The sequence below is a fragment of the Polypterus senegalus genome, chromosome 1 (genome assembly GCF_016835505.1).
Source record: "Polypterus senegalus isolate Bchr_013 chromosome 1, ASM1683550v1, whole genome shotgun sequence".
Classification (NCBI taxonomy): Eukaryota; Metazoa; Chordata; class Cladistia; order Polypteriformes; family Polypteridae; genus Polypterus; species Polypterus senegalus.
The window spans coordinates 100,967,111-100,981,816 of NC_053154.1; the positions used below are offsets into that span (position 1 = coordinate 100,967,111).

General features: G+C 39.6%; 1 protein-coding gene across 2 annotated transcripts in view; it reads right to left on the minus strand.

Annotated features, from left to right (window-relative positions):
• The window catches only part of agbl2 (AGBL carboxypeptidase 2), a 47,888-nt gene that overhangs the window by 11,434 nt on the left and 21,748 nt on the right, over window positions 1-14,706 (minus strand). Inside the window, exons 8-18 of one of the 2 annotated variants that reach the window (XM_039754209.1) lie at window positions 13,382-14,155; window positions 12,505-12,664; window positions 12,259-12,385; window positions 7,368-7,468; window positions 6,615-6,653; window positions 5,984-6,114; window positions 5,478-5,544; window positions 5,288-5,389; window positions 5,059-5,148; window positions 4,731-4,844; window positions 608-671 (exon numbers count right to left, since the gene is read on the minus strand). In XM_039754209.1, the coding sequence (XP_039610143.1) occupies window positions 608-671; window positions 4,731-4,844; window positions 5,059-5,148; window positions 5,288-5,389; window positions 5,478-5,544; window positions 5,984-6,114; window positions 6,615-6,653; window positions 7,368-7,468; window positions 12,259-12,385; window positions 12,505-12,664; window positions 13,382-14,155 (1,769 nt within the window). The remainder of the gene's footprint in view (window positions 1-607; window positions 672-4,730; window positions 4,845-5,058; window positions 5,149-5,287; window positions 5,390-5,477; window positions 5,545-5,983; window positions 6,115-6,614; window positions 6,654-7,367; window positions 7,469-12,258; window positions 12,386-12,504; window positions 12,665-13,381; window positions 14,156-14,706) is intronic. The other variant, XM_039754215.1, reaches the window with a different exon arrangement.

Genomic DNA, 14,706 nt, shown 5'->3' on the forward strand with positions numbered 1-14,706 from the left:
TGTTGGGTACACAAACATGTGTGCGCACTCTCCTACTATGTTCGATTAGAGTAGCCAATCAATTTTACCAGCATGTCTTTTGATGTGGTAGGGTACTACAGTACCTAGAGATATTCCGGGTATAACCCATCACAGGCAGAAAAAGAAAAACACTGTAAATGGCAGAACCTTATCACAAGCTATATTTCAACATTTTTCTGTTTTTGCTTGTTGATTCAGGGAGTCTTAAGTCACAAATAAATAATCTGTTATGTCACCGCAGAGTGTCGATGTGTTCCATGTTGGACAGGCATGCAAGTAAGAATTTCACTGTATTCTGTACATATGATAGTACTGCTACCACAACAACAACAACTACAATTGCTGCTATAGCATAAATTTTACATTTAATCGTATTTTGTGCCTTAAAATAGAATTTGCCATAGAAAGGTGCTTTAGAAAAAAAGGATGTTGGTATGTTTAACCACAAACCATTTCAACCTTCACAAATATTTCCTGTGTTATATAAGACACTTGCATACATCACTTGTAATGTTTTTTAACTTCAACCACTACACACACAGAAAAGGCCTACAAGATGCTTATCAAATAAAAGGTAATTACGTACCTGGAGAGCTGAGCACTCCACCCCCACGCAGATATGCAGCTGTGACTGCCTCCAGGTACGAGGTCTGTTATGACAAAATGAAGAGCACAGAGTAAATAAACAGGCACTGGAGCAAAGAGAAACAAGTAACAGAAAGTGAGACAGGGCAAACGGTCTGCTACCCAGCAGATATCCAGAAAATTAAATGATACATATACCATATATGCAAGCAAAACAGCAACCACTGGAACTAAGAGCATGACAGGATGGAAATAGAGCTCTTCCAAAATACTAAAAGGTACCGATAAAATCAAAATGCACATCATGTACTTAAGGAGATCTGTGGATATTAACAGAAAGTGTATTCAAGACAGAAGCCATGAAGAATGTCTTCACTGAGAGGGTCATGAATATCTGGAACAAACTACCAAGTTATAAAATTTTGAATGTAGCATTGTGACAACTCACCTGTTTTCTGACAAATTGAACACAATGAACAAAATTTTTTCTCCTTTCTTTGATATTTTCTTCTTTTTCATATGTTCCTTAGACACAACACATATGTCAGTCTGTATCACTTTACCTTCGGAGCATGTTGCACTTTGCTTAGCAGGGTTTTGCAAGAAAATCCTAGGATAGGGTTTTAGAAGTAGGGGGTACACCATTATCTTTTACAAGAGTTTTCAGAACCCATCCTTCTAAATAAATGTTTTCCTATTACTAAGCAAAATTTGACTCCATCTGTTCTAATCTCACCCTACCTAGCAGTTGAATAGGCTAAAGTGATTTCAGCCTCTGTGTTTGTGCTACCACATAAGCTCCTTTCATCCATTCGCCCACCCCTGCATTCATTGGCCCTTTATTTTCAGTTCCATCTGATTTGTAAAATAGCCACTTCACATCACATATATACTTGGAACAGATTTGCATGAGAATTTAATAGTGAAAATGTAACAGAATTCTTAGAATATCTGTCAAGTGTTATAGTTTCCAGTTGGCCTTAGCTGTTTTCCAGAGATTCTAGATGTTTTTTGAATGTTTGTCTGGGTGAACATTTGGGTATCTATTCCATATCCATGGCCAGTATCATTCCAAGATTATTGAAGAAAGTTGTTACCTTTTGCATGAGTCTTATTTGGTACGTGAGATCTGCCTGAACAATGGGATACATCAGAAGAGATATTACACAAAGTGGGACAAATGTCTGTTGGGACTCATAATTATCCATAGGACAGCATTGTGCTTTAAAAGAGCCTTTTCTGGTGTCTGTTAGATTTATCCACCTGTGACTTGATCTGTATAATCCACAAGGAAAATAAAATGACTCCATAAACAAGATACTCAAGCGGGAGATAAAGACATGATCAGAACCAAAGTCCTTACTATGCAATTACTAAACATCTTTCCAAACTATGTCTGCTGAGGTACACTACAATGTGGTCAGTGCTCAAGTGTGGTAACAGCAGTCTCTCATTTTGCTTTTGCATATGTCATTTCGACACCATGATCCTTCACATTCATACCAGCAATTAAAGTATAAATTAAGCACAAGTGTGAAAGCCCCTACCCATCTCTAGCAGAGTGGGTACATTTTTAGTTATTGTTTGTAATAACTTATCATTTGCCTTCCTGTCTATAGATATATTTCACAGATACCACACAGAAGTCCACATTCCTTGAAGCTGATCCTCCATTAGCTGTGAACCACCCAATCTCACTGAAATTGCACAGGTGGTGAATCAGCTGAGGGGGTGAAAGGCTGCAGGGATCTGTGGTATTCAGGGTGAACTTCTCCAGGCTGGTGGTAAGGCTGTCCTCCTGGCATTGCAAGCAATCTTTGCTTCCATTTGGGAGACTGGCATCATCTGAACTGACTGGAAAACGGGACTTGTTGTTCTTACCTGGAAAGGGAAGGGTGATTGCCTGGATTGCAGCAACTACAGGTGGATAACACTGGTCTTGGTGCCGGGTAAGGTCCTTGCTAGGGTCTTCCTCAATAGGATCCGTGATCACTTGTTCACCTACCAGCGACCTGAACAGTCTGGTTTTATGGTTTTACGCCTAAGAAGTCTTCCATCGACCGCATCCTGGCACTGAGGGTTCTCATGGAGTGGAAACGTGAATCTCGGAAGAGTTTCTTTGTAGCCTTTGTCGATTTTCGTAAAGCGATTGACTCAGTTAATCGAGCTGCCCTGTGGGACATTCTGAGGGTTCGTGGGATCCCCTCGAGGTTGCTGTATATCATGGCCGGCCTGTACACTGGTACTGTGAGTGCTGTGCAGAGTGGAGGTAGAACCTCCCCATTTGATTCTGGGGTTTGTCAGGGGTGTGTTCTTGCTCCTACTCTTTTCAATGCTTGTATGGACTGGGTGTTGGGCAAGGTTGTGGGGTCCAGCAGCTGTGCAGCATCTGTTGGCGAAGAAAGATTCATGGATCTTGACTTTGCTGACGAAGCTGTGATCTTCGCGGAGTCAATGGAGGCTCTGATCGGGACGCTTGAGAGACTGAGTGAGTAGTCTGAGTGTCTGGGCTTGCGAGTGTCCTGGATAAAAAACCAAGATCCAGGCCTTTAATGACCTCTTGGGCACATCCATCAGCAGTGTGTCTGTCTGCGTAGAGAGTGTCAACCTTGTCAAGAGATTTACTTACTTTGGCAGTGACATTCATGTCTCTTGTGACTCTTCCTATGAAGTCAATAGAAAGATTGGGAGGACATGGGGGGTCACGAGGTCACTGGTAAGGGCTGTGTGGCATTCCCGATATCTATGCAAAAGGACGAAGGTCAAAGTCTTTAGAGTCCTGGTGCTTCCTGTCTTGCTATATGGTTGTGAGACATGGACACTATCCAGTGACCTGAGACGAAGACTGGACTCCTTTGGTACTGTTTCTGTCTGGAACATCCTTGGGTACCGTTGGTTTGACTTTGTGTCGAATGAGCAGTTGCTCATGGAGTCCCGAATGAGGCATATTACCTGCATTGTGAGGGAGCATCAGTTACGGCACTATGGCCATGTGGAGCGTTTCTCAGAGGGTGATCCAGCTCATAAGATCCTCATTGTTGGGGACCCGAGTGGCTGGACCAGGCCAAGGGGTCACCCACGTAAAACCGGGCTGCGGCAGATAGAGGGTAATTTTAGGAGGGTAGGAATGGACCACATGTCTGCCTGGGGGGTTGCCAACCGGGATCCCGAGTTGTTTTGTCATGTAGTGAGTGCAGCAACCCACTGTACCAGTGTGTGCTCCCCAACTTGACTTGACTTGATACCACATAATCAGCATTCAGATTAGAAAGAAGTAACAAACTATACATTCCTGTGGAAAAAGAGGGTAAATGCACTGTAAAGGCAAGAGTCTATAAATTGTCTGAAGAGTGGCATAAGTCAAAAGGCATTTGGCACATGCAATGGTTGCATCCCATGAACTGTTGATCACTACTACCTTAAATATGACCTTGATAATACAGGATAATTCATCTCCTGCAGTTATTTTTGCAAAAACAATAGGTTCCTTACACTTTAATATCTGAATAACACTAAGTATCTTAAGTATTATGAATAAAATGCACATTTATCAGGTATTAGTGGGTTTAGTACTGCATACATACCGCTCCCAGTTCCAAATAAAACAAATAATTAAAAGTACTTAAATTGGTGAATTGTCTCTGTTGATTTAGAGTTGTCAGATTAGGACAGGGCAGTGGTTGAGATGAAAAAAACAAAGATGCAGTATTGCAGGTGTTTGGGGATTTTCACCTAAAAGGGGGAAAGATGGGTCCCTCCTCATATATATATATATATAAAAGCAGGATAAAAGAGACAGGGCTTAAGCTTCACTACAATTCCCAGGAGATATCTGTTGATTAACATATGTGGCTTTATGTAATGAAAGACAAAGTTACCATACATCAAAAAGTAAAAAGTAAAAGGTGACAGGATCTGCATACGGTTGAGTACTGGCTGACTTCAAGCACTACCAGAACACAAAAAAAAAACCAGCAAAAATTCCTGCCATTCCAAACATCAAAACTAAAAGTGCTGGTACAGAGTACCAATGAGTACCAACCCCCTTCAAATACTGGATCTGAGTATACAAATGATAATAGCACAACTCAGCCGCAATCAAAGATGTGCTCCTTGTGCTTTACCTTCTCAGGTGTCTTGTTCCATGTATTTATCTCCCCAATTACAGCAATACCAGTGGTCGGGTAGGATACCCAGGTGCGTGAAGTAGCTATGCGATCTCTTTGAGTGTAGTGGAACTGAAAGAAATGGGATGAAATATTACTGTGTACCAAGCCACCAGGCACAGAAAGCAAATGTATTGTTTTTTGACTTGTATCAGTTCCTTGATTTCATGTATATACAAGCTGTGAAGTATTACAGTTAGGTAAACTCCCAATGCCCAAGGTGGACATAGTGTACCAAGTTCTGCACACAGAGCCTGTAGGTATGGTTTGATATAAAATGTATTACCTTATCTGCTTTCTTTTCTTGGGTGTCACCTGAAGGTCTAACCTGTAGTGCAGACTTTTCAGCTTTTGCACTGCTGGCAGAGACATTCTCCTAAAACGCAACAAAAGACATCAGATGTCTTTGGATCTACCTCACACAGAAATGTCCTCTTGTTCATAATCTCCACAAAATGAGCAAGTCATCATCTCTGTTCCTGCCAGAGATGAGGAACCCTATCCAGCTGCCTTACCGTGGTCTTACTGCTGTTGAACAGAGCCTTTCTGACCTGGCTCCCATGATGGAGCTTGTTTCTCTCTTTTCTTGTTTTCAGTTTCTTCTTCTTTTGTTTAAGCTGCATTAGAATGACACGGAAAGCTCAATTCCCAGTTGCAGAAGAAGTTCCAACATTTGACTTAAGACAAAGCTTCTAGTCTCCCTACCTTTCGGGCAAGGTCAATTAGATGTACCGGTAGACCATCAGACTCTGAACTGTTGGAGCCACTTGTGCTGTGGACAGGAGATGAGAAGTGTAAGTTTTCCACATAGAACTGTAAAGAGCTTTTTGTTCTATTGCTCCTCGCGAGTAACTCGCCATTTATTTTGGGTGTCTTACACTTAGCTCAGTTCTATGTCAACAGACTTGTGTGGTACACCTTAGCACAGAACACTCTCTTAAAATCAAAATGTGGGGAGACTCTTTTCTAGAATTCAGTCTCATGTAGTGATATAGGCAACTAGAAGGTAGGGACTCCTGGGAATTAGCTCTTGTGGACAAGACAGACAAGTGCCACATCAGAAATGAAACCAAGTACTTAATGTCTTTCCACACAGGTATTGTGTTCCACCAATGAGCAAAACAGCAGACATATCAATTTCCAGAGTAAAAGGAAGGAATAAATGTTCAAGACAGTAAAACTTGTGAACCATCTGTGACATCTTGCAGTACCTGGATTCAATATCAGAGAGTTCTACATCACTCAGATGAGTATCAGGGTTCATCTCCTTCCCTAGTCGCTCCATCTTGCTGAGGATCTCCTGCTCTAGCCTCTCACCAATCTCAGTAAGACACTGAGAAAACTGTGGAATAAATCAGACACATGACCAAACTAAAGTCCTCCCACCAAGCCTAGTGACACTATTACATCTGTTTAGAAGAACTACACATTTATTTCTTGCATTTCAGCTCACATTTTCTAAGTGAAAAAAAAATGGTCTAAAAAGCTGTGGTTTACACTATTAGCCAAAGAACCGTGCTGGCTAAGGGCATGAGAGCAGCAGGGAGAATGCCGTAATGCATAACAGCAACAAAAACTGACACCAAACTGTATTAAGCTCAGTCAGCCACACTTCAGAGAGTGTCATAGAAGAATAGCCCAAATACCCTTGGGAGCTACATAGAGGAAAAGAAAAAGAGTAGACAAAGAGATGCAGAAAGTGCACCATAGAAGACATGCAAAAATCACCCACACTTAGCCAAACCCAGGAGTCATGCTGGAGGTCTACAAAATTGGACAAGACAGATCAAAAAGTAACACTGCAGTCACACATCAATAATCAGACATTCACACTGACATTACCTGCCGCTGTGGCATCAGCTTGGCCTTAATGTTCCTGGACTGCAGGAAATCAAGAAGCTACTGAACATTAGGCACACACATACAAGAAACTGGCATTAACTAACTACCCGTAGGATGAGTAGAATGAACCAGTGATCATATCAAATTAAACTGGGGAAATACAAAAAATGAACCATCAGTATAATCTAAACTCTACACAATGGCTCATACTGAAGTCACCATGAGAGTGAATACCACAATTATTTATATAATACTACAGTATAATCCTTACTCAGAATATGCAGAAGTAACCTAGCCATTTTGATGGCTGTAGCCATTCATTTATGGAACATCAACTATTGAATAAGCCTGTTGCTGAATATAGAACATAATGAAAATGTTATTCACAATCCTTTATTCCATAACTCTAGGATCAGAAAGATCTTATTACATAGTGGATTGGCTTTCACAACATGGTGACATTTGATAGATCACAGACATTCATATTTTATATTCTTAGAAATTCTAAAATCTAAAACCTGAGATCCAAGCTATACAAGGTCTGTGGCAACCTCTAACTGGTGTTCAAAATAAAATGATGAAACTGAACTGAAAGGAGGCCACACACACCAATTTCTGCCCACATAATAAAAAATGAAAACCACAATCTGTGATTGGCACCCTAAAGACATGTGTAGTGAAGTACTTCTATAAGGCTGGACAGCGGCTACAGAAAAGCTCATGAGGGCCTGCTCATTTTGTATTGGTACAGACCTTGGTTTGATCCGGATCACAGAAGTCAAGCAAAGTGTCGCAGAAGTGATAACCTAAAGACTTCAGGTCTTCTGTAGTAAAATGAGTTCCCTTCCTGTTACCTGTGGGAAGAAAACACACAAAAAAAATAAAAATGAGATTGCTAGATTCTGGCAACACACCGTAAAACCCTTGGACAGTTTGATACTAGAGTTAAAATGGACAGAATAGCAAAAATGCATACAAAAATAAATATAGTGGCTTTATATTGGCCTTGAATGCAATATGCACGTTGAGCCAAAAAGAAGCACCACATTTAAAACATTTACTCTACAAAAACGCTACAAGATAAAATAAAATTTCATTACAACACAAGAAAGGGTATACAAAATAGTTTTTTTTTTACACTTTGTTTTAAAAATGATGTTTTCAAGATGGTAGCCATCATTAGCGATACACTCTTCAAGACAATTTCTAAATGGTCGCATGACTCGTTTAGCCATTTCAAGGAGAATAGCAGCAATTTCATGGTCATTACTGTCCTTGTGTGCTTCAAGGTTTTGAGGTCGGTGTGTGTATAGCTTTGACTTGAGACAGCCCCACAAGAAGAAAATGCATGGAATGAGATCAGGCGAATGTGAAAGCCACCCGACATCGCTGTGCATGGAGAGCAGCTTTCCCGGAAACATCTCCCACAAAACATACACGGATCTCCGCACCATATTAGCTGTTGCTACATCCTGTTGAAACCAGGCATCCACCACATCCATTTCTTCCATTTGGCAAAGTTCTCTAGCATTTCAATGTAATGTTCTGATATGACAGTGACTGTTGCTCCCTCGTCCTCAAAAAAGTGAGGCCCTGCAATGCCAAATTCTGCAACAGCATACCAAACTGTAACACGCTCACTGTGCAGGGGTCTCTGATGAAGTTCATGAGTGTTTGTTTCACTCCAATAGCGAAGGTTTTGCTTATTTATGCAACCATTCAAATGGAAATATGCCTCATGACGATGGCATCTCGATGAACAGTTTGCAGAATATTTGCGCACAACTCTCTACGGCTCTTCCAGTCTCTTTCAGTTTGTTCCTGCACTACTATCATTTTGTACGGATGGAAATTAAGGTCCCCATGCAAAATTCTCCTCAAAGATATGTTGGAAATGTTGATGTTTGCGCGTTGAACATCTAAGAGACTGCAAAATTAATGCCTTTACAGCTTGGATGCATACAGTCTGAGAATGGCCTGGAGATTTTCTGTTCAATGTTGTACCCATCTGTCTAAATTTAGCCATGCACTGAAGAAATGGTTTTTGATTTGGGACGTCAATGTTAAGAGGAATAGTGAAGTGCGTTCAGAAGGCACGTTGTGTACTGATGATGGATTAGTTGTGTTTGAAGAACGCTTCAACAGCAAAAGCATGGTGTGCACTGGACCAAGGCATGTTGCCAACTGAAAACTACAAGGGATCGCCTATTAAAGGACCCCCACCCCAACCCACTCGGCTGTCTCTACCTTGTGCAATGACCTTGAGAAATGTGGTACTTTATTTTGGCTCACCCTGTATTAAGGAAAATCTGAAGATTAACAAAATAGAGATATGAAACATGTAACAGAGGTATCAGCTGCATCTTTAGTCAAGGAAGAAGAATTTCATAATTCAGAGGTTTTTAGAAATTGATAAAGATGTGAATATTGTAAAAGGTGTGTTTAATATAGATAATCCACTATTAGATGTAAAGCACAAATCTTAGGTAGACAAACGTTTGAATATTTCTGAAAAAAGAGGCCAGAAATTGTCTCTAAGGATCTCTAAGGGGGGGTCAGTGACCAAGAGGGATTAGAAGAAGGGTGTCTAAGAGAAAAGAAGAAAGACTTGATGTTAGCCAAGATGTATGCTGTCTAGAGACCTCTTTTTGTCCTAATTCTAAGCCAATATGAAGAGGAGATCTCTACTCTATGATTTAAATTGTGAGGAGCTGTTAGGGGACTCTGTAACAAGGTTCAGGAAGAGCTGTATGGTTAGTGGGGAAATAACTGAAAACTAGCCATATGATGGCTGAGAAGGTGGACCCTCATACTTTCCCACTGAACATGGGTATACAGTATGCAATGTGCTTAAGTACCATCAGAAGACAATTAAGGTCCTAGTAAAACAGATTATTGATATTTGAGAATGACATGCTGAAGCCCTGAGAAATGTGTGGAAACAAGATGGCAAAGTGATCACATAAAAGAAATTCTCTCTAACATGTGAACTGAAAAATGAATAACAACAGCCATAGAGTCTCAGGATAGGGCACCTCTAGTTTCTAACTGCAAATTGTTCGTTGGACAAAATAGAGCACCCATCTCAGGTGTTAGAGCCTTGGGTAGCTTTTTCTTTTGCCTGCTATATAATCCATAGCTGCCTGTTGTTATGTAATGCTTATTACACAGCAGTGACATGAGGGATCAGAAGATAAATCTCTGAATGTGGCATCACTCAAACATTTGCACAGTTAACCTTTGCAAAAGCCATGGTTTATTGGCTACTCTTTACTTTTTTGTTTTCATTGCATTTTTAACTGTTGTTTTTGAAATTATAAATATTGTATAGTGAATTTGGTCTTATTTAGAATACCAGATCTTGACTTTTGCCTGTTTAATATTTTTTTAGTTTGGCCACTATCTCTCACTTGCTGATTACTTGAATATGATTTTTTGTCTGTTCCGGATCTTACTTTAGGAATACAAATTTGTTTTAATAAATAGCATTTATTTTAACTTTTCGGCATGTCTGTTTCATTGTTGACTCACCTATATCTACTGGTGACCTAAAATCCTTCAAAATGGCTTTATCCACAGAAAAGCCAGAGATAAGTTGCCGCACTATTCACATGTCTGCCTCCATGGTGATGTCTGGTGGGAGCATGTCAAGGTCCTAACACTGGGATAGGCTCTGACTCTATGACTTAGTACTGGATTAAGCGGGGTAGACAATGTATTAATGGATGAAAGATTTTAAACATTTTGCAAACAACGCCCTGTCTTAAAATCCAAATCTCAGAGGCAAACAAACTCCACTGAAATTGTGTAAGAAGCTAATCTCACTATGATTGAGCTATTTCCTACCACATTCTTGTAGATACTCCATAAACTACTTCAAATACCAGTAAATAAACTATAAACTCAGACTGTCATATGAAGATGTAAGCTCAGTACTGTCTAGGTGCTGAACAAAAGTTTCATATTCTTAGTGGGGTTCCCTGCAGTTTAGTAGTTAGGCTCTAGCACCGAAGCATTTTCAGGGAGACTGCACAGTTTGGGGATTGATGTTTTAGGGATAATATGTCCCTTGTATTCTGATCAAATTTTTATTTTGTAAGATTGTGTGCTTTCCTGTCAATCTGAGTATGTTGGCATAGTGCTTGTGATACAAAAAATAAAAGAGGCATCTGAGTGAGGTTCAGAAGTACTCGGTGTCTGTGTGCTTCTGGAAGTTGAATCATCCAACCCCAAGGAAAGACATATCCCAACCAATGTTTATCTGAACCCACCTTATCCACTACTAGGCTGACCTGCCTTTTAAGGTGAGTGACTTTTAAGTTGACCACTTCTTAAGGCAATTCAAAATGTAGATCAATTTGATATTTTATACAAACTCATTAATTTGGTTATATTGCATTTGAGCGGTATTACTTTAATACTCGTAGTTTCTGTTATCTTTGTGATGAAATTTTAAACTTTTTTTCTATATTGAGGTTGCCCTTTTGAACCCCCCTGATATTTACTATGCGGTGAGGCATTTGTACTCCATCAACATTAATTATTTCCAGAGACATGATTTTGTCTATTTTTCCAGCGCATCGCGCACAAAAGCAAGGGAACGATGGGAGCACCAGAACTCTGCTCACATCATGTCGCTTCTACCGCAAGCTGCAAGTAGTAAGTCTGTGATAAGCGGAATACTGCTACGCTTTCCACTCACGGGACGGAAGGACAATCCCGACCGCTTTTAAATAGTAAGAAAGAAGAAGAAGATATCGCAGAGTCTGGAGTAGAAAATCATCTTTTACCTGGAAAAATGAAACTACAAATCCCATCGCGCATTGCAAAATGGACAGGGCGTGTGTGAAACTCCGCGCCTGTGTAGCACTCATGGGACGGAAGGACGCCCGACCGCTTTTATATAGAAAGAAGATTCTCTAAAATTTAGCTGCAAAAAAGACACTTGTTTAATTCTTGACCTGAATACCTGTCACTCATAGTTCAATTTCAAAATATAATATTTAGTAATACCAGTCAAACTATGCAGTGTGAGAATCCCATACTAACCTGAATTCAATCAGCCACTTTTGGCCAAATATCATACCAAAAATAGTACATACCTTCTTACTACTTTTATGTGGCTACGCCAAAACAACATTTTAGGATGTAATTCACTTTGAATAAAACTTCTGAATTAAGTTCACTTTTACAGAGCTAAATATTACTACCAGAAGTCTAATTGAGTGTATTATGATAGTTTTGGCCAAAAACCAACTAATAACCATTGACTAAAACAGCATACCAAAAGGCCTTACAGTTCAAATCTTACCTCTTTCTCACTGCAAAGTCAAATCCTTTATCTGTTTGTGATGCTGGTGTGTGAACAAGTACATCATCTCTTAATAACAAAATTATACTTACTTATGTACATGCAAACACTGATGAATGCTATTGGCTATGAAAAACACTATACAAATAATGGATAATTTATTATGCAGACATGTATTTTAAGGCAAATTAAGTACTAGAATGATCTATTATTGACCAATAGCTTCTTAAACCTAGTTGAAACCAACCATAGTAAATATGTTTGATAATAAAACTAAGCATGTGCTGCAGGATACAACAAGAGGATTAGGTGAGTGGATTTGGTACAACTCACCTAAAGTAGACCCACTGAAAGTGGACTCCATGGTGTAACTGTTGACAATACCCAGCCTCCACATCACAATACGTCCAGTACCCTCTTTGCTCTTTTGGACCCTGAACTTGCAGCTTTTATAAGAAAACTTAGAGCAGAATATGAAACAGACAGATTTTTAAAATTTTTATTTCTCCTAAGCTTATGATTCAACAGAATAGAATTTATAAAGAGAAGGCAGTCATGCTTTGATGATGGAAATCTTACTTGGTCTGCTGCATTCTTGCTCATCATCAGAGGGAAAATCCGTTCCTGCAGCCGCATGCTTGGACTATTCTTGTTGTCACAACCATACATGAAGACATTGTTCTTCCTACTGTGCCCATGGAAGTCACAGTATAGGATTACCTCTCGTTCTGACAATAGTCTGGGAAGTAGGACAAAAGAACAGAAAACATTTCATAAACAGATCATCAAGCTTGTTTGCTTGTCAAGAAGTGATTTCTGGTTTTTGTCTAAAATGCATTTCCTTTAAATTTCTACTGCTGTCTTAAGAAAGCATGATACACTCCATAATTAAAAGAATTATACTAGGTCATGTTTATCAATGTCTTAGAGGATTCTGAGGACCTGAATTAGGTCCTCATTTATCCTTCTTAGTTCAAAGCTAATATGGTCAAATGCTGCCATGCCATGGTCTTTACACCTTTAATAACAAATGCCGCTTGAGCCAAGTGTCATGACTACATGTCAGGACACACAAAAATCACTAGCTGATTAGACAGACTGGGTATCACTTAATAAGTAGGATTGTAGTGCCATTGAAGTGCACAAACATTAAGGCAGCAAGGATGAAAAATATAAGAAGTGAATATTTGGATCATTCTTGCCCTTATTTCTCTGTCTACAACTGCTAAACGCTACCTTTTTTTTTTTTTTACAAATTGTGGTTTGGAATGTATAGCACTAAGGTATTATTCTGTACACTCCTCCAGAATTTAATAAGCAGAAGCCAATTTACTGTTTCCAATTCACCAATCATTACAGAATTATTTTTCAACAGTATATTCACTCTTACTAATTCAATTGCTTGCATTTCTCTCCCCAGTAGTCCTGTGTCAAGGCTCCTAATTGATGCCCTCACCTCTTTACCATGTTCCTGGTATGCCACACACAAGGGAAGGCATTCTGCAGGATGGTCTTATAGTTACGATTGAGATCACGCCCAGTCAGGGAGCACCGGTAGTTGCCCACAATGACTCCATCGGGGTTTAGCATGGGGACAACCTTGAAGATGAACATTTTTCTCAAAATCTCTGCATCATGAGAGTCCCCCAAGATAAAATCCAGGAATCCCTTCATCATCCATGAGCTGTTTGTCTCACCAGGATGAACGCGGGCAGTGACAACCACTGCCTTCTTGGCTGCAGTAAAAACTGCATTCTGAAAAGGAGATGTTATGGTCAGCACATACACAGTATTGCCTGCCAAGCTGCGACACAGTGAGCGGACTGTGCAATACTGGGCTCGCCGGGAATCATTGGAGATCTCATTCAGGTAGCGCTGTAGGTCTGTGTATGTGTAGGGGTAACAGTGTGCAAAGTAGCAAGTGTCTCCTTGGTTTGGAAATTGACAAGTCCAGGTGAGTGAATGCAGTCCTTCCAAACTTTGGTTTTTGTAATATCGAATCTCACTGCCTACTCTCCTCCATCCAATCTTTTTTGAAAGAGCATCAATTTCAGAGTACATTAGTGGCTTCATCCCCATGTTGTAGAGGCTATTTGACTTCATCAGGTTGATAATGGTGAACCTGTATGTGATTCCTGGCTTCATGTTTTGTACTCGAAAGTAAAACCACTGTGTATGCTTATTAGTGTAGAGATCAGTCTGGAGTGTGAGCTCATAGTCATTCAGGCCCCTGTAAAACAAATATACAGAATTAAGAGTAATAAGAACTGCTGGATGCACTACAACACACACAGTACATTCTAGACACAAATTTCTGTGTACATTATAGTGTATATCAAGCTTATACATTTGAATGCAGTTCACTAGAATTAATTTTTCATACCCAGGCAATTTCATAAACATGCCTTGCAGCTGTTTTATTTACACACTCTTTGCCACCAGGGTTATGATATGCATGTACTGATAATGCAAGTACATTCTAGTTATATTTCATGAGTAAGCAACTCATTTCATATACACTAGATCTTACATTTAATATACATACACGTCAGCACATAATTGTGTTTATTTCAAATAAATTCTCCTTAAAAAAAACTAAAAAATGTAAAGTTTACTGAGGGCTGAGCAGTTGAAAAATTATAAATAAAGTACTGTATTAACAAAGTACAACAGGGATTTTAAAAACTGCATAAATTAACTGAAAATAGTTCCAGATATTTTAACACTAAAGTAAAACAAACATTAAGGTTAACATTTAATTGCTAGCTGTGCTACCAACCT